The sequence below is a fragment of the Rhipicephalus sanguineus genome, chromosome 3 (genome assembly GCF_013339695.2).
Source record: "Rhipicephalus sanguineus isolate Rsan-2018 chromosome 3, BIME_Rsan_1.4, whole genome shotgun sequence".
Lineage (NCBI taxonomy): Eukaryota > Metazoa > Arthropoda > Arachnida > Ixodida > Ixodidae > Rhipicephalus > Rhipicephalus sanguineus.
Genome location: NC_051178.1, coordinates 134,460,762 through 134,480,374, shown reverse-complemented (window position 1 = coordinate 134,480,374; position 19,613 = coordinate 134,460,762). Strand labels below are relative to the sequence as shown.

Sequence of the window (19,613 nt, the reverse complement as noted above, 5' to 3'; positions counted from 1 at the left end):
GAACATAGCCTCGCCTAGCATCAACTCTACAAGAATGCCATGTTCACAATGCTCACAACCTCTTTTAATAAAATCTGCATAGTCTAAAAAACACCTCTACAGTCTTTTGCTCGATACATATCACAGCAGTATTAAAAGAAAAATAAACATGGCAGCATTAGCAGCCTACTCTGCACATTCACATACAACCATGCTTATTAAGTGTCATGAGTAAGTTAGCTTGCAGTGCATTTTTCACTAGTGCAAATATTTTAACAGTGAAAGTAAAAATAAACAGTTTAAATCATTCACGAGAGCTTACTAGACACACCGTTTAATTCAGACAGCTTTATATCTTACCAGTGGAAGAAAAATGCAGAAAAACTTGTTCCGAGGTGTGTCAATTACACTAAAATACATGCAAAGTGCAGCGAGTGATCAGCGGCTTAAAAGCTCATTGCTGATTGTGCAGCACTTGCAAAACCTTGTCAACACATAGAGTACAAGTAATCGAACCACACACGTGCACTTACACACTTTTGCAACATATTTCGGCATTTCAATGTTGGCATGTTTATGTAAACACCACATAAAAACCATAAATAATAGCATAATGTACAATTATGACTTGCTATTTTCAAGTGAAAGCAAGTATTTCTGCATTCATAAATTTATGTTGTGGAGCATAACTTAGTGCTGTCACCTTGAATTTTCACCACTCAGTGCCAGTTAATGATATACAAGAAAGTCATATAAATGAAAAATAATGGAAGCGAAAGCTTAATACGAAAACTTACACATGCATCCAGCTCTGCTTGAACCCACATCTGCAAACTACTTCGCTTATAACATGCTGCAGGTTTCATGTGGAAGGAACTTGTGCTCGACAATCAATCAGTACAAAAGCCACTTGCCTATAGCTTTACCCAAACCTTTACAACATGCGCCATAATCACAGCTTTAAACCAAATTGTGCAAATACCTCAACACTGAGTTCAGTGCTAAACTTGCAAAGCGAGCATAGTGAACACAGGAAACTTGATAATGTGGTCACGTCATCACTGTTCATCACAGTGTATCAAAGAAATAAGAACGAAATGCCAAGACAATGTTTTTTTTTTGTAGTCAGCAGACATCCAAAGATAGCACAGCTTTATAATATGCAATGAGTGCTCCAAATGCAAGCACAGTCATCCATCCAGCTAGATATCTTTCACAATTCGAAAAGCATAATAAAAATCAAGGAGTCTCACAACAACAGGAAAGAAAGTGCCAGGTCCTTTCTATACGAAGATTTGGTATTCACAGTAGAAATAACTATAGCCTTTAACCATATAAATTACACACATGAATCACAATTAAAAGGAAGAGAGATAGGTAAAGCACCATGAATTTTCCCAATAGGTAAAACAAACATAGAAAATTTGAAAGTAAACGTTTTCAATGGAAAGTCTTGTACAGATGTAACCAACACCTCATGGAAAAGAGACTAAGCATGCATAAATAGCACATACCTAGATTACTCACTGCAAAAGCACTGCTCTACAGCAAGAAGTTTCATTGAATTTTAATCAAGTTCACTTGAAGCACTGTTAACAGTGCTTCAAGTGAACTTGAAATTTTTTGCAGTGCTTCAGAAAATTTAAGGAACATTAGAAATGCTTGAATATGAGCGGCTATCCTGTTCTTCAGCTAAAAATTTCATAAGGCAATAATTTTGGCATCTTGCACTTTTTAAGCTTTTACATGTGGTGATGTAGGAAAATGCTATGTTCTCGGGTAACATAATTGTGTCATTAGACAAGAGATCACAAAAAGATGTCAGAATGTGAAAGGCAAAGGAGGAGGACTGCTCAACATGTCACAGCTGCAGCAGTCTGCAAAGCTTTTGGCCTTTTTAGTTTTCAATGTCGAAGTACATTGGGGACATCATCTATGTATATATTTATACTCGTGGACAACGAAAGAAACGCTATGAGGCATAGTGTGCACAAAGAAAGCACTTCTGAAAAATGTTCCCAATCTTCATCTGGTTAGCTTAAGCTCGGGAAGAGAATACAGATGCATCTTGCACACAACAGTCAAATGAAGCGAAATGCAACGGTGAGTGGTGAACTTGACCTACTTTTCTACATTCTCCCTTAGCATTCTGGCAAATGTGAAACTGTCACATGTGGAAACTACACCGATTCAGTATCTGATCAAAGAAACCAAAGGCATTGTAAATCTATGCAGGACTATTTGACAGAGAAGCAAGCCCTTGAGTAGAAGCACTGCCACTTTAGCTTTTCCTTCAGTGTCACAGAAAATCATAGCAGCAGAATACCAGCTAACCTAAAGTACCAAATGCACACTCACTTCTGTAAGGTTGCCTATTCACTTCTTTATGTTATTCACCATAAAAGGGAACTGAAAGCGTGTCAATGCTTCCCAACACTTGTCGGAAACAGCAGTGGGCCACGAAGCTTCATGAACATCTGAACCCCACTATCTGCTGCCCCAGTGAAGAATCTTTTGAAAACAGTAGTAATAGAACGGTGAACAGTAAGCTTATTGCTGCAAACTGCTGCTTACCAATGACAAACTTTGCCAACGGACAGCCATACTTTCTTGCACATCAGCACTAGAATTCAAAGATAACCGACATTGCAATTTATCGCTTGAAAAGAATTCTTTTGGAACAAAGTGAAGAAATGAGGGCACTATACTAGTACCAAGCACTGATAACAACTAAAAAAAATCCTGCACATCTTAAGTGGACTCGTAAATAACCTGAAAATTGTGATACCTAACCAGGACACTCAACCATGTCGAAAGAAAAAGTAAAATGCACAGTTTACTTATGGATTTCAGTTAACGTACACAATGATGTGAACTTTGTTTCTAAAACCTACTAAGCATATCCACAGAGGAAAGTGTTCAGCAGCCTGGTAACACAGAAGCGCCAAAATGTGCTTGATATGGCATAAGTGCTGGCACTGCCACAGGGGGCTCCACTTAAATGAATGCCCCATCAAACACGCGGATCTTATCCTTCTTCGTGCTCAATCAAAATTAAGTTATTTGGTAATTTCCCTCAGTAAGATTTCAAGAACCATATTTCTGATTGATGACTTCTGAGGATGCAGCACATGTTGATAGGCTAAGCCTGTGAAAATAAATGCAATGAAATATAATGCACCTCACACAAACGTCACTTTTACGCTGCCTGGTTCTCAAACCGATTTACAGGATTCACCTAGACCTAAGAAGGCATTACACAAAAGGCGAAGGTATTTACAAGAGTGGCAGACCAACAATAAACCCCTGTACATACACATCAAAGACACTGTGCATCTGCACACATTAAACGCAGCTTGCTCACTGTAAAAGGAACTCAAGTTACAAGAACACGCTTGAAATGACATGTTTAGTAATGGCACTTACATGCTGCTCACTTCAGTATGACTAACACAACAGCACTACTTTTGGCAAGCCTGTCAAGTCTCTTCATTGCCCTGCGAAGCACTGGCCTTCTGTAAAGTTTGTAAAAGTGCAGTACACAAACGTGAACGTGGTGACAAGAGCATGGGGCTGCACCTCTTTAGCTCTGTGGGCTTTGACTTAGTTGTGGGTTGTAGGTCTTGCTATTCTTCGTCAATTCCTCCTTGAAGTAAGCCACAGTTTTCCTTAAACCATCTAACAGTGGCACCTGAAACGGTTGTAGATGAACTTTTTACATATCTTTTCTTTTTTTCTCTGGAATGCGAAAATTACTGCTTATTTATGCCCAAGCTCTGACAGCGATCAGGCAAGCATGACTCCAGCACATTAACATTGATGACTGCAGTAAAAAAAACACAGCACCAATTTAAAGGCACAAAGAGTGATACAAACCAAACTTCTGGCCATCAGAGAAATAATAATTTGAAAGCAAATAAGATAAAACTTGTGCTGTGTCTTTTTAACAGCATGTTGTTCAAGCAAATTACCCAAGCATAATTTATTCATAGATGACTAGGCGATTTCCCAGTAACTTCTGATGTACCATGTTGCACATATTCTGGACAGAGATGCCTTCAGGTTGGGGAATGTTGATGCACTGAGGTCCAATAGTAACCAAGTATGTAGCAAGGAGAGCGCTGTAAATGTTGCTGGCAGATTCACAGCAGTGACTCATTTACCATTTGCATAAATAATGAATTATTTAAATAACAACTAGCCATACATAAGCTAAAGCAGATGATTCAATCTAGAATGATAGATTATCCTAAGAAAAAGATAAGTTCATCACAACAGCACCTAAGCATTCAGACACCACAAAACTCTCACATAATAGCCATGTATGCCTCAAAGAGCTGCAATATAATTGAAATTATGAAACAAATGCACCCTTTAACTGGGCTGTGCAACAGCACATGTCTGCATCACAGGACTACTGACAACCAGCAGTCCCCTCTGCGATCACCCCTGACAACCACGAAAATGAGTGAAAAAGCCAAACAAAGCTATTTACTTTAAAACAAGTATTAAAAACAATAGGTCTTACACTACTATAATAGGTATTATCATAACAAACTATAAGTACTATTGTTAGATTCAGCAGGCAGCACAAAGAAGAACAGGCCCGCTCACTTTTGGTTCCCAGTTGAGGTATTTCTTGGCACGTGTAATGTCAGGTTTTCTCCTCTGAGGATCATCAATGACGGTGCTGACGTATTCTATTTTGCTGGATCCCCCTAAAGACAATGGTAAGATTATGATATTATTATCATGCACACTACATTTCATGTAACCAACAGCCAAAAGGTAAAAATTAATTTGCCTTTTTAGAGTATCATCTTTAGCAACCTGAGAATCCCTCTATTGTTCTCGGATATTCAGCGAAATGTTCTGCACGAAGACTATCTGCAGTCATTCAAACATGACGATGCCTTCGAAAATTGGCCTAAGGCTGCTCTCACACGTTACCTTACCTTCGGTGATTACAGATCAGGAGAATGGTTCTAGACTTTGAATACGGGTCAATATGTATTGGCATACGAAGAACTCACCAACAAGGTTCTTTACAATCTGAGCAAATTCCTCGATGGTATGCTCCTCAGGGTTTCCAAGATTTATAGGTCTTGAGTAGTTTGCATGCATCAGGGCGACCAAGCCATCTATGAGGTCGCTGACATATTGAAACGATCTGGTCTGCTTGCCAGACCCATGTATCTGCAAGGCAGAAGAGTAAACAGTTAAACAACTGACGCCGACACAAACCACAATTATCATCTGGCGCTATTTTGCTTCAATATTCATTTTTCCTTCGTGCAGCAACCAGTAGTTGATAAATTAAAAGGAATGATACGTTGTTACCATAATGAGCAAGAGTGATGATAGAGAGCCCGTTCAATTGTTTTTCAAAGCCTGAATTAGACAAACTATGACACATTTTGCTCTTAAACTTTTGTCAGAATGTTACCTCATGCAAAAATCTGTAAGGCTCCTCTCATAAGCCCCATTGCACAGGGGCGTAGCCAAGGGGGGGGTTGGGGGGGTTCAAACCCCCCCCGAAATTTTTCAGTTTTGCTTGCGCATATATACACGCACACATACAAACACACACACGAACATACATAAAGTATGGTTGAACCCCCCCCGAAAAAAATTTCTGGCTACGCCCCTGCCATTGCACCATGTGTTTGTGGCACTGAGAAACACTGTTGTCGTCCTGCCTGAAGGGCTAAGCATTCATGGCAACATCAGGGTTTAGTATAGAACCTTAACTCCTTGGAAGGTGACCTTAGAGAATGCAGTTTTATTATGATGGTACAACGCAGTACGCAAGGCAACTCCCACATGTCGGAAGGAATGGTGCCCAGGAAGCGGCATTGGCATGATGAGTTGAGCAAGTTCAGCAGGAATGCTAGTGCATTTGTAATGTACAAGCATGCAATGCTAATGCCAGCAGCAGAAGGCAGAGCGCTGCCCTTGCTCCGCTATGGAGGCCCTCGAGCACAGCGTAGACAGTGTGCTTGCTTTGTCTCACTGTTATTACGGTCAATGCGTATCTGAAGGCCCTCCAATCCTCTGCATATGTGCCATCAGGTGGACATCACCACAACAGCAGTGCAAACGGCGTCAATGAATGTTGAGCATCCGTATAACTGCTGTTGCAATGAAAAGAGTATTGCGTGGCATCTCAAGGACTGAAAGCAATCCAGTGAATCATGTAAGCTCTGCAAGCATGCCAAACCATGCGAAGCACAACACAAAACACCGCATTCATGCAGTATACTTATGGAAGAGGAGCAAGGTGTGTGACCGGGCTAGTTGGTATTCCATATTTACGTGAACAGCGCGTGGGATACACAAGGACGAAGAAACGACAGCGCTAGTCCTCGTCGTTTCTTCGTCCTTGTGTATCCCACGTGCTGTTCATGTCAATATGAAATACCAACTAGCCCTGTAACATTCCTTCCTATTCAAGCACTTATTAAACATAAGAATGCTGTTCTTGGACACACGACTAATTTGAGTAAAATCTGTTGCATTTAAAAAGATTACATTCTAAAACCTGTCAAAGAGAGACGGTGAACCATATTTGTCAGCTGCTGCCAGGGGCGTAGCCAAGGGGGAGGGGGCTGAACCCCCCCCTCCCCGAAAATTTTCAATTTTGCTTGCGTATATATACACACACACATACAACTGCACGCACAAACATACATAAAGTATGGTTGAACCACCCCCCCCCCCTGAAAAAAATTTCTGGCTACGCCCCTGGCTGCTGCTTGTCACAAAAATTGCCCCAGATCCCTAAAATATACAAAAAAGTACTCACAACCTTTGTAGCAACCTTATATTTACAGTTTTAGTAAGCTGAAACAGTTCAATACTACTCACAGCTAGAATTACAACACTGGCAGACTTACAGTCAATGGTTTATCTTGCAACGCTTGTAGAATGAAGTTGCTGACCACCCTGCCATCATTGAGGTGCATGCGTGGCCCATATGTGTTGAATACACGAGCCACACGCACGTCGACATTCTCCTAAGCAAGAAAAAAAATATATATATAAACCCTGTAATCTGTCAGCATGTTCCTGAGCTGTAAGGCTGGATCAGCACAGAACCAGAAATGCACTTTAAGATTTGCAGAGATATCACCATTTTTGAGGTTGTTATGATACAACATAAAGCCCTTGCCTTTAAAGACAGTAATCACACAAATAATACTAAACAGAAATGTGGAGAACTTTTCTTACCACTTCAAGATAAAAAAAATCAGTTGGCCAGACACTGCTCGAAACAAGCATGAAGCACGACAGAAATAATGCCATCATTATAGCAGCTTCTTATATCCCTGTATACAGCGGACCCTCGGTAAACGGAAATCTCTTAAACAGTTTCTTTCCAAAGATACAAGCAAAAATGTTAGACCACCCGTCATCTATGAAGCCGAAACTGAAAGTCACAGTTTTGTGTGCATCATAAAATTAGCTTGATATGTAGTACTTTGTTGGTTATTTAAGAATCATGTCAAGTGCGAACGTGCAATAATGCTCTAATAGCATTGTAAACCCATCATTTTCAAATCATAAAAGTAATAAACTTCTCTCCAGGTGGATGCGCAACGTCGTACACCTCAAGGACACGTATGTGAGACTGTAAATCATTCAATCTGCTTTGTATGATGCTGTGTGTCATTTTAATAATAGAAACAGAAGCACATTTGATATTTTGAAGCAAGTTGGCTTCGAGCCTGGCCTCTACACTGCAAAAGCTTGCCTCACAAACGATTGGCACCGTATCGCGAAAGCGTCCTATCATGGCACTGATGCTGCAAAGCAAGCTAGAAAAGAAAAGGGAATTTGCCGCTCGAGCAATGGCACACAACAGTAAGGTCCAGGATGGGACTAGCTACAAATATCGAGGATTTTAGGGCTCTTGGTCACCTTGTGTAAGCGCTGCACATTTCAAATATTTTTTTGTTGATTTTCTCAGAACTAACATTTTTGGTATTTTTCCGTACGTGAACATTCATAACATTCTTGCTAATAAAGATTTTTCGTTAAAACTTGGCACACAGGAACACGGTGAACACGGTCCCACAGGAACACGGTGATTGCTTTTGTTATAATAGGTTATATCACAGATGGCACTGACAGTCTCCTTGGAACTTTCTTGTTGTGCCTACTCTCGCATTAACTGCATTCGTTCTCCCTGTCTTTGAATATCGACAGCTTGTCGTGGCTTCATGTGACCGTCTACCTGGCCTGCATCGCCCGGACGTGGGAGGAATGCATGCTCGGGCTGCCCTCGCAGACTTTTCACACACGCAGGTATGTATTAGTGGCAAATAAAATGGCACGGTAGCTTTCGGGCAACGCTACATTACAATTTTAGATTTCGAAGGACCGAAAAATCTCTTCCTCGATTTTACGAACTTCCTGATTTAACGAAATAATTCGAGCGCCCTCATCGCTTCGTTAAATCGAGTTTCAACTGCACGAGGTTTCACATGCCAAAACTAAAATATGATTATGAGGCACGGCATAGCGTGGGCTATGGAGTAATTTTGATCACCTGGGTTCCTTTAATGTGTGCCTAAATCTAAGTACAGTGATGGGAAATTAGGCCGAGCTGCGTGTAATGCAAAGCAATCTGTAGTACATGAAAAGCTACATGCCTGTTTGGCATAAGCATAGCAGAGGGATTCGGCAACTCGCTTGCCCTCATCATAGCACGATCGAGGCCCCACAGGATTGACATGGCCCCAGTAGTCCTCATTCTGAGGATGCACAGCTGGGTCCCCATAGACCTCTGAAGTTGATGTTATCAAAAGACGAGCACCAACACGTCTTGCCAGTCCTGCATGTACAGTAAACCACATTTTTCAGCGCAGATAAAAACCTAACGTTTTTAGCGGCTTAAAGGGAGATTAGAAATGTCACATTATTTAAATCGTACAATTCGTACAATCGTACATCATTACTATACTGCTATAGACAAACTGTTAATTTGTGTTTACTATCACCACAATTATACCCTGCTTTGCTGATCTTCCTAACCCTTTGCGACACGGCGTCCTCATTTACAGACGCAACTTACTTTTGCCATTTCTGTGTACTATTGGCAAGAAAGAAACCACAAACACTGAGCTTATGGTAAACTGCCTACAGTTCCTTTAATCACTTCTGGTTGAAATATTTTGCTACACCTGATCACTTTGGTGAAGGCGGTACCGTGCTTAGTGAGACACTGGACATATGGTGCTTCGGCAGGAAATTCAAAATAATTTTTTGCCCTTTTTTGGAATGCTCGCTGCCCTCAGATAACTATAGCATGTAATTTGAGTGGGCAGTTCAATATGGTTTATGAAGAAATACAGCATGACTGACTGCTTAAGGGACAAGAAGAGAGTAGAGTGGGTCAGGGAACAAACGGTTGGCAAGGACATCTTAGTCAAAATGAAGAAGAGAAAACGGACATGGGCAGGGCATGTAGCGCGTAAGCAAGATAACTGCTGGTCAATAAGAGTAACTTACTGGACTCCAAGAAAAGGCAAACACGCGAGGGGGAGACAGAAAGTTAGGTGGGCAGATGAGATTAAGAAGTATGCGGGTATAACGTGGCAGCAGAAAGCACAAGACTGGGTTCATCGATTGGCAGAACATGGGAGAGGCCTTTGCCCTGCAGTCAGGCTGCTGATGATGATAACTGCACAATAATTAGATGATTGTTTACGATGTAAATGCAATTAATTGCTGTAAAATGCACTATAATTTATTCTAACACTTCCACTTGATTTAAATTTGGTCTCCAGATCATTTACATCAAATTGTGTAAATCTCACGCATTTATAGACAGACGATCGTAACGTGTGTCGCAAAGGGCTAAGGAACCTCTCCACTAAAGCTGTCTTACCTAGCATGTTGATGGTGCCCAATGTGTTTGTCTTGATTGTCTTCACGGGATTCATCATGTAGTGGGGGGGAGATGCGGGTGATGCTAAGTTGTAGATGTAGTCAACTGCAAACGAGCACAAGATCTCAAATCAACAGTTACTGGACCAATTGACATTGCAGTTCCCAAACATATAACTTTATAAGTGCATACAACACAAGTTCAGGTGTTGCATTCCATGCACAGTCACATTTGAACTAAATGTTAGAAAGATGACGAGTTCTGAAAGGCTTAAGCAATGTGAATGGACAACTACAATATATTCCACTTGAAAGCAGCCTTCATGTGTATCCATAAATTGTACAGTGCCATGAATCAATTCACCAGATGTGTTCTCTTACCAAAACTGCCATTTAATTACATGTACATATAATCACTTGGTAAAGACGAGCTGGTATCAAAGTTCCAGGACAAACATTACTACAGACAGATCTGTAGGGGATGTAAAACAAAATGCCTTAATTTGTTGACCTTCACATATCACTTACTTCAAACACACACTAGCTTAGACTAGTCATTCTGTGAATCTTTATGAACATTCAACCTGATATAGTAACACAAATGTAAATCAAATACTAAAGACAGGCACGAGATGCTAGTTAAGATTCAACTGATGATTCATGCTCTACAAAAGATTGCAGAGCATTGGTTCTTGCATTCTTTCTCTTGCACCTCAAATGGACGAATAATTAAAAAGCGCCACCGCATAAATGAGGTACCAGCTGTGATGTGGGTGACCGACTACCTGCATATCCACAGTGAAACTTCGCATGATGTCATGCTCTTCACTGACGAATTTTTCCTTTAGATCTAGACATCAAGTTTCATAATTTTTTTTAAATTAAGTCACAATACTCGCAGCTTCAAGAAGCCTTACCTTCAATGAACAAAGGGCTGACGATGTCATGATGAATGAGCTCAAAATTATGATGGCCAATCCAGTGCTCAATGTTGCGTTTGCTGCCAGTGAAAAAATTATCCACCACAGTGACTTGGTGGCCCTGTTGCATAAGATAGTCGACAAGGTGGCTCCCCACAAATCCAGCACCACCAGCAACCTAGGGCAAGTAACAAAGCAGAACTCTGTTAGGAAGTCACAAGGCTTATTCTGTGAACTGCAAAAATATCACCTGGTTTAACATAACCAAAAAATGAAGTCTGCAACACATGAAGCTAACTTTATCAGCTGAACACTTGTTTGCAATGAAATTGATTAACAATCACAATAAGTCAATCAGGGATAAAATTGAAAGAGTAATAAAATAAAGTCACGCTCAACAACCAGATTCTACAATACACTTCTGCAATACACTACACTACTACACTACACTATTCTGCAAGTCGCTACTTTTTCTAGCAGATTAATTGATAAATATAGTGCAGACAGTGGTGTAGCTAAGGGGGGGGGGGCACAGCGGCCTGTGCCCTCCCCGAAATTTTTTCTGCCATGCGTTACAGAGCACGAAATGACACTCGACCACACTTACCTGCCCAGACCCCACGTCAGAGATCAAGGGCGTGCCCCCCCCCCCCCCCACCCCCACTAAAAAAATTTCTGCCTACGCCACCGAGTGCAGATGGGTGATGTGTTGGTATATACAGAAAAGAAAATGGTTGCAATTGCAGTGTGAGCGGAGTTACTGGGAGTGGCAGTTAATTCATGTGGTTTGTAAATGGTTGGCCGTCATTTGCGATACCACAGTTACCAAATCATCAAATCTATGCTTAAGCGAAGAACAGACAACAACAACAAAAGAAAAAACTGCCTACGATCACTTCAAGCTTCCTGTGGTTTGACAGTTCTGCTGTGTTGTACTTGAAATTTTTGCAGGTGTGGACATTCATGAACTTTATGAAAGTGATAACCTATCAGAAAATCAGTGTGAATGACAACTTATGATACGGCAGTGTGTAGACACATTGAATTAATCCCACAAAGCAACATCTATGTTATAAAAGGTGTCATAGTAGAGGTCTCCAAATTAATTGTGTTTACCTGGTGTTTTTTCAAATGCTCATAAATCTAAGCCCATAGACATTCCTTCATTTTACCCTCAATAGAATATAGATGTCATGGCTAGGAACCAAACTCATGATCTTGCGCCAAACAGGAGGCACAAAATTCTCAAATGTCCAAGATCTTTAAGCAAGTAACAACAGAATTCCCATCCTTGCAGTGATATTACATGAGGCTGCTGATGTTTAACCATCAGTGGCACAGTGAGGTACAATGTATAACTGCAATATTCCCAGCACATTCAGAGGTACCTTTAATTCAGTTTGCAAAAAAACTTCAACTACACTGAATTTAAAGGGTCCCTGGACCACTCCTTGGGCTTCAAGAGAAAACATTTTCTGTGGATAGAAGATAAAGCTGTAAACATATTAGTCAAATTTTGCAGTCATGCATGGTGTGTGGAGTTCGCAAGCGTAGCACATAGTTGAAAAAGCTTCTTTTTCAAACAGAGCAGTGGGCCACTTGCCAGTAGCTGCTTTCTAAGAGACAGCTTCCAGATTCCCACAGGGAGCTGCCATCGGCCAATAGAGGCTTATTTTCCAGACAGTATGTTTCAATCAGTGTGCGCTGTCCTACTGTTCATGTGCACATTGCAACTAAACACGTTGTATCAAATGAACACCCGAGTTTCGAACTTGGGTCAGAATTGCGCATTCCTGAGCGAAACCGAGTGTTCTCTGTTTACACTTGGCCGTGCTTGGGAAACGGGAATGAAATGCAGCTCTAACGCCAGCATAAGACTGGAGTAAATTGAAGGGAAATCGGAAAGGAGAACATAGCACATAAATATCTTCATTTGTACTAGGTCCTTTAAAGAAATTCTTTAGGTATGTCTCTAGAAGGTACTTTACTTAATCCAAAGCATTTGTGAGACACTGAAAATGTGTGGTAAAAGGTCCTTTTAAAGCCTTTTTTTTTTATTGTCCCACGAGCAAAAATACAGGTCTGCAGGTCATGTTACAGTTAACAGAAATAAAAAATGTCAAGTTGCGACTGTGTTAGTATCATGAGGACTTTGCTAGGCAAGTAATGATCTCTAAGGAAATGTAGGCAGTATCTTGTCACCAGGCTGCGACTAGTTTCCTTACAATGCTGGGTGAAATAGATGTCCGATGCCACACTGGTTAATGGCTTGGAGCAGAAAGTTCGAATTATTACCACCTGTATCATGAGGACTTTGCTAGGCAAGTGATGACCTCTAAGGAAGAGTAGGCAGTATCTTGTAACCAGGCTGCGACTAGTTTCCTTACAATGCTGGGTGAAATAGATGTCCGATGCCACACTGGTTAATGGCTTGGAGCAGACAGTTCGAATTATTACCACCAAAGTTTGAGGAAGGACACAGATGTTATTGCTGCCCTGAGTGCTATTGTTCAGGACGATAGGGCAAAAGGTACAGCTGAGTCTTCAGAGCTATTTCGAATGCCAGGATTACGTAGAAATGTTAATCTACAGATGATTCTTAACTTTGCTTTCACATACCAGGATTCGCTTCTTCTCTCTGTAGTCTAGCTGCTGCACAGTAGGGAACGTCTTTGGTGCATTCTTTTCAAGTTTTTGGATGCGGGCTTCCAAGTCACGCAGCTTCTTCTCCATCATGGCAATCAGTTTGTCTTTCTCGTCCGCTCCTCCTTCATCAGCTGTCTTCGACAAAGGGAGCTGCTTGGCAGTAACACTGCCACAACACAAAAAGAAAAGTATAAACTCTGTCTAGGCTTTTCAAACAGTAAGTTCACATTTGTGCATCCTGGAATGCCACGTATGAGAGCAAAATGACAGAAACACTCTTAGTCTTGGAGCATCAAATACGATGGCAACGATATCGTCTTGCCAGAAAGCACGCGATTTAACTCTTTTTTTCTTAAGGGGTGAATTAACATACGCACTGATTCCCTATACGTGTAAACAACTTAAGAACACACAAAGACCATGTGATGGTGTCGTGACAGTAGCATGCTTCCAAGCGGATTTAACTGCTCCGAGATGAGCATGCTAGCGTGTAGAGGCTTTCAACTTACGAAACAGGCGGATGGTGGCCGGAGTTGAACTCCGCGTTTGGTACCGGCAACGATGGGACAGATGAAGCCTTTGCCGAGCTCCCCAACTGTCGGTAGCTGAGCGCAACTGGCCACAGGAAGAGAAACAGGCGGCATGTCCTTGAGGCAAGGGAAGCCGTACTGAATCCCAAACAAGGTGGGGACCTTCACTTCATTGATTAAAAGGGAGGGAACGACTCCCATCTGCGACCGCGGCCAATCAATGCAGATTACCCCGGAGACTTCAGCGCACTACTCTCGTGAAACAAAAACGACCTCTCTTAAAGGGCAATCAATAAAAAAACGAAGGTGGTCTCTACAACAATGTCACAGCACACGCATGAGAACGTTCTACGTCAGCTAATTCTGTGTAACAGAGCACCATTTTTTTATCGCTAGTTAGGATGTAATCATGAACAATTCCTTCGATAAAAATAAGCAACATAAGTCATTATTACCCGCCACGAGATTTATTAAAGCAAGAAAATTAAAAAGGGCCGCTTGTACGCATATGTTCGCAGGAAGAGCTCAGAAGCAGTGTCCAAGTCCTTAAAGGTAGGACGTTTTGAAGGAAACCATTTTACTTACCGAGAGCTAGTACGAGAATGCACGCCATCACGTACATAGCTGTCATCTTGAGCTTTAACTGGTGTCTCGCAGGAACGTTCCCTGGCTGTCGACGCATCATAACACTCCAACAAGAGCTACGAACGAGTGGCTCAGTTTCGGAACCAAGCGACACCCTTGGCCACTCGGTCGAAGCGCTCACATTCTGCTCAAGTGCGTGTCCACTTTAAAAGCTGAAGTTTTCCAACATTCGTGGTAACATCCGCAGACTTCAAGCAGCGCAGAATCGTACAACATAACTTGAAACAAACCAAATCAGCCAGCCGCAAGACACCACCGCCGCCGAAAGCAAAACAGATACATTGTTGCTAACCTAGCTTTCCCAACTTCAGCCAGGCGGGCCACTCAACAAGTTGCAACTAAAGACCCTAGATTTCTTTCTCCGTTTCAAGTGTTGCAAAGTTATGTAAAATGTTCAGGGCACATTGTTTGCTAGTGTGCCAGCGCCAGAACGTTTCATTTATTTCCCGTTGGGGCAACTGTATCACCGCACCTCCCCCCCCCCTTTTTTTGACAAGGAAGAAATAGAAACTGATAAAGGTTTTGAAGATGATAAGCTGCCTTTATTACAGTCATAATAACACTGGGACTGCGTGGTTTGAGGATTGCAGACATAGAGGTTATGCACATTAGACACATTCACGGATTGCAAGGAATGGGAGCAGTTTATTATACATACATGCGTGCAACGTGCACATTTATGGTAAATATCAACAACATGATTATAGTTCTCTATTACACAAGTGAAAAGCTTCCTCCTTCCCTCTGCACAAACTAATGATGTACACATGAAATAGGCTGTCTCTGTGGCTGTTCTTCATCTGTCACTGTGCAACTTGGCCTTGATGACTTCTTTGAACTGGGACAGAATCTTGGTCTCCCTCTTCTGACGCTCCTCCCTGTTGAACATGGCCAAAGCTCTCTTCTCATCGGCACTGTAGATCTGGTTCTCCTTACGCAGACGCACAGCCTCCATGCGGCGGTGCCTGTTCCGAGTGAAAAGAAAAATTATTAAAAGAAAACACCATCTCCGGCTAAAGGGGACCATGAGGCGATGCGAAGCCGGAGCATTTGCACGATCGCGTTCCGTTGGCGTTCGTTGGGCATGCTACCGACCTCGCGTCGTGGAACGCGAAGAGGGACGCTACGCGCGTCGTATCTTCCATCTAGCCTGGCCGTTAATTCTCACAGGGCGAGCGGGGAACGCGGTCGACAGGCGGGCGAGAGAGGGGCATCGTAGGAGAGGAGGGAGAAGGGGAGGGGACGCGCATGCGCTCGAGCTCATCGCGGCGTTGCGCAGGAGAGAATTTCGGCATGTCTAGCACTGAGGAAGAGTGGAAAGGGGGAGGGTAGAGGGAAAGTGGAGAGGGGAATGGGAGAGGGGAAGAGGAGAGGGTGAGTGGAGAGGAGGTGTGCGGAGAGGGTATGCGCATGCGCAGTAAGGGTGGTCACGCCGCACACCACCACCACCACCGGATTGAGCTCCGCCTTAAGATACTTCGCATCTAATAAACCACTGTAACATTCGGTACAATTTATTACAGAATCACTATCCTCATATCAATACCCTAAAGCCGAGTGTGCTATAAAATAAACCACATAGTGGAAGTTTAACCAGAAATTGTGAAACATTTGTCTCAGCACAGACAAACGCAAACAGATTTTCTGAAATCTGACCTCACAATAGGATATAAATGGGCTAGTTGGCATTGCATTCTTAGTAAAGAACATAAAGCACAGGAGAGACAACAGATGCAAAAGGGTTCCTTCTTGTGCACGATGTCTTTCCGTTCTGTGAATCCTCCTTTCCTGCCGTCTTCCCTGTGCTTTAGGTTCTGTTTCTGGTTCCACCACTGATGGAGCTTCATTAAAATGTAGTGTATCACACCTGGTTATTTCACATTCAGTGACAGCGGATCACCCACAGAGTGTTTGAAATTGTGCGTCAAGTTCGTGTGCGATCGCAGGACCATCCATATTGGTTTGTAAGATGCTGCTTGCCTTGTGTGACTTCAGTATTTTATTTTGGTGACGTCAGGTTTCATGGGGAAAAGTTTTTGCAAGGGCAGGGGGATGTGAACTACATCTCGAACCATCTATCCTGTACTTGGTCAATGGACCACCTATTTAATGGAAATCTGATGGTACTGGAATATCTGTACATGGCATCCTTTTACTGCACTTAAGAATTCTCAAGACAAATTTGTTATTTAATGGTGAGAGGGGTGCTCTTCGCAGTTTCATGCCGTATTAAAGGTGCATGCCACTTTCCATTCCAAGACAAACATACCTTCAATACATCTTGAGAGTAAAGAAGGGGAGGCGCAAAATAAAACAGGGACATAAAGAGGAGACCTACAACACAGAAATCGATACCAACTAGCCCAAATGGCGGTTTCATTTGATACCTTCAATAATACAACTGCTTCTGTGTCACTGATTCACCCATTCCTTATCACCTGATTCACCCATTCCTTATCACCACGTACCTGCTGCCAGACATGACGTATCCAACAGACTCAAACGACTCAATCTCGTTGCTGGTGAGACCAATTTCTCCTCTCCTTGGAATACGTTTTCCCTCTGCCACATATGCGGCCATCGCTGCACCTTCTCCCGGTAGCAAAGCTTTGCCATAACTGCAAGGCAACAGAGAGGTTGTGTCATTTGTTCTTGCACATGTAAGAAATGTGACAACTCTGGAAGCCAAGATTAGGCACAGTTCACTCACTCTTTAGCAGACAGTTGGACATGCTGCTTTGGAAGGGGGCCGATTACCTCATCATCATCATCGGAATTGTTTTCTCCTAAAAAGCAGAAAAGACATGCAGCTTAGAAATTTATGCAATTTTTCATCAAAACAAACCTCTAGACATAGCGGGAAGCATTTGAAACAAGCTCATAATGTATGCAAAAACACGCTACATATCTCAGAAGGAAAGAAGATGGCTTTTCAAGGGCTCGTTTTTCTTTGTTAGACACAATATTAATGAGAACTAACATGAGAACTAACAATGAGATTACTGTCTGTTAGTACTCATTAATATTGTGGCTATATACCTCAGTAAAATAAAGGCAATGGGTAAGAAATTTTACATGCAAAGTCAGTTTTAACTTGTTGTGTCATTAAGTTGTGGATTTAAGAAAACTGGGTAAACTTGGCAAGATCCGAAAAAAGTTGATACACTGAGCGCTGGCACAGCACGGCACAACACAGAGATAACAAGAATACTCGGTCTGCATAACAGCAAAAGCTGCTGCTACAATTGTTCGAAATCGAAAAGGAAGGTTATCAGGCATGAGGTGTCAGGTAACATGCGAAAAATGATGGGAGCTAAGACGTAACTGAGAAGTGCTGCCCACCAACTAGTTTTTCATGGGAAGTATGTTACTGTCATTTCAAGTAATAACATGGTCATATCATTGCTGGTTCCTGCTATAGTTGTTCATAAAGACAGCTCTTGCTTTGTGTGCTTGTAGTTCCAAATAGTTTTTGCACAAAGCTGCCATCAATAAACAAATGTAACTTGCCAAACTTTACATTTTTCTGTTAGGTGCAAATATAAGACAGGAAGAAAGATACATGTTGGGCACACCACCTTCTCTTTTCTGGTACTCACTTCGTTTGTCAACCCACATCTCAAAGTCACTGTCCCCAGCGTTGCGCTTCTCAGTGTCCGAGCGCTCGGAGTCTGAAGTACTGGATGAACTGGAGGAGCTACTCTTGCGCCGATGGTGGTGTTTCTTTGCCTTTTTCTTCGATTCTTTCTTTTTGTGCTTCTTCTTTTCCTTCTTGCGCTTTTTGCTTTTGTGTGAAGAGGACTCCTTGCTGTGCTTGTGCTTACGCTTCTTCGATTTGCTTTCTGCAACGAAAATGCCAAGTTTTCCATTTGAAGTTCAATTGCGGGGTTGAAAGTCTTATACAGTAAGTTGAATTTCAGTACTCATAGAATGTAGACTACCAAAACTGCGTTGAACAGCATTAACGAAACTGATTTTCAATGTCAAACTCACTTTTCTGGGCGTCGGGCGATTCAGCGCTTGGCTTCTTCTTGCTGCTTTGTTCTTCGTCCGAACTGCAATGTTATGAATTATGGATTAGAACAGCCAGTCGCCTCTAAAAGAGATTGGCTAATCAGATTGCTAGGCTTATTCCGGCACAGTTTAGTAGCTGCCGCAGTCCTTAGTCACTTTCGTGACTTATTGAGGCGCTATGTGCTTCATGAGTTATATTTCGGTGAATAAGTACACACAGGTAAAACGAGCAGAAGAATGCGCTGCTTCTTACTGAACTGGCCGTTCTGGAGATTCTCCCCACAAACTGCGCACACCCTGAGCGCCTATTCTTTCCCGTTCCTGTCTCCTCCTGAAACGAGGCGAGAAAAACAACAGAAAAAGGGAGGGGGGGGGGAGGTGAAAATAAGAAACTCGTCACAGGCTTGCCTCTCGACAGTGTGACTGCCAATTTGATCAAGAAGCTCGCAGCTGAAAGCACATACCTAGCCATGAAACTGTCCGACATGTCAGGCAAAGGTCGCCTGAAGTTGCTCTGCGAGGGTCCGTCCTCCCGATCATCCCGTTGTTTTGAGTGATCCGAACCCGATGCCCTAAGAGAGTTGTCAGTTTGCCATTACAGCAGCAGAGCAAACGTTTTACTAGCGTATCGAGGTGCGAGCTTAGCGGCTAACTCACCTGTAATCCTTCTTGAAGCTGTCAAAGCTTGGCGCCGCAGCGGGAGCCTGGTAGCGAAGGCCGCTACTCATGACGGCCACATCTGCTGGAACCAACGAGGCCAAATCAGTTTTTCTTAATACGTTTCAAAACGTACGTAAAGGCTCTATTTGGATCGTTCACATATTTGGACGCTAGCTTCTCCCGCAATCTCGAGAGTCGCAACACGGTGTTTAACGGTTTCAGCCGCCTATACAGTTTCTGTTTTGCTTGACGCTCGTACTGCAATCAACACAATCTACAATACTTACAAGCAATGCTGTTTGTGTAGCATTTTAAAGCTACGTGTGGT

General features: G+C 42.4%; 2 protein-coding genes across 2 annotated transcripts; both read right to left on the bottom strand.

Moving 5' to 3' along the window:
• Positions 1 to 48: 48 nt before the first annotated feature.
• LOC119387188 (UDP-glucuronic acid decarboxylase 1) lies at positions 49 to 14,855 on the bottom strand. The gene is made up of 10 exons (XM_037654499.2): positions 14,552 to 14,855; positions 13,946 to 14,051; positions 13,410 to 13,602; positions 10,788 to 10,968; positions 9,872 to 9,976; positions 8,634 to 8,815; positions 6,876 to 6,995; positions 5,013 to 5,175; positions 4,594 to 4,697; positions 49 to 3,670 (listed from the first exon to the last, which is right to left on the bottom strand). Exons 1-10 carry the CDS (start codon positions 14,649 to 14,651, stop codon positions 3,563 to 3,565), a joined length of 1,362 nt encoding a protein of 453 aa, XP_037510427.1. The 5' UTR covers positions 14,652 to 14,855; the 3' UTR covers positions 49 to 3,562.
• A 383-nt stretch (positions 14,856 to 15,238) lies between these two features.
• On the bottom strand, positions 15,239 to 19,522 carry LOC119387189 (NKAP family protein CG6066). Its single transcript, XM_037654500.2, has 8 exons — positions 19,283 to 19,522; positions 19,090 to 19,197; positions 18,879 to 18,956; positions 18,605 to 18,666; positions 18,211 to 18,453; positions 17,322 to 17,397; positions 17,080 to 17,229; positions 15,239 to 15,576 (listed from the first exon to the last, which is right to left on the bottom strand). The coding sequence occupies exons 1-8, from the start codon at positions 19,351 to 19,353 to the stop codon at positions 15,408 to 15,410; spliced, it is 957 nt and encodes a 318-aa protein (XP_037510428.1). The 5' UTR covers positions 19,354 to 19,522; the 3' UTR covers positions 15,239 to 15,407.
• Between the last annotated feature and the right edge of the window lie 91 nt (positions 19,523 to 19,613).

Excerpts from the sequence above, each read along its gene's own strand:
- LOC119387188 (XM_037654499.2), bottom strand. The coding sequence starts at position 14,651 with ATGATGCGTCGACAGCCAGGGAACGTTCCTGCGAGACACCAGTTAAAG. Across the intron at positions 10,969-13,409 it reads GAGAGAAGAAGCGAATCCTG|GTTGCTGGTGGTGCTGGATT; the intron begins GTATGTGAAAGC and ends TACTTGCCCTAG. Across the intron at positions 9,977-10,787 it reads CAGCCCTTTGTTCATTGAAG|TTGACTACATCTACAACTTA; the intron begins GTAAGGCTTCTT and ends GCTCGTTTGCAG.
- LOC119387189 (XM_037654500.2), bottom strand. The coding sequence starts at position 19,353 with ATGAGTAGCGGCCTTCGCTACCAGGCTCCCGCTGCGGCGCCAAGCTTT. Across the intron at positions 18,454-18,604 it reads ATCGCCCGACGCCCAGAAAA|AAAGCAAATCGAAGAAGCGT; the intron begins GTGAGTTTGACA and ends TTTTCGTTGCAG. Across the intron at positions 15,577-17,079 it reads TACGTCATGTCTGGCAGCAG|GCACCGCCGCATGGAGGCTG; the intron begins GTACGTGGTGAT and ends CACTCGGAACAG.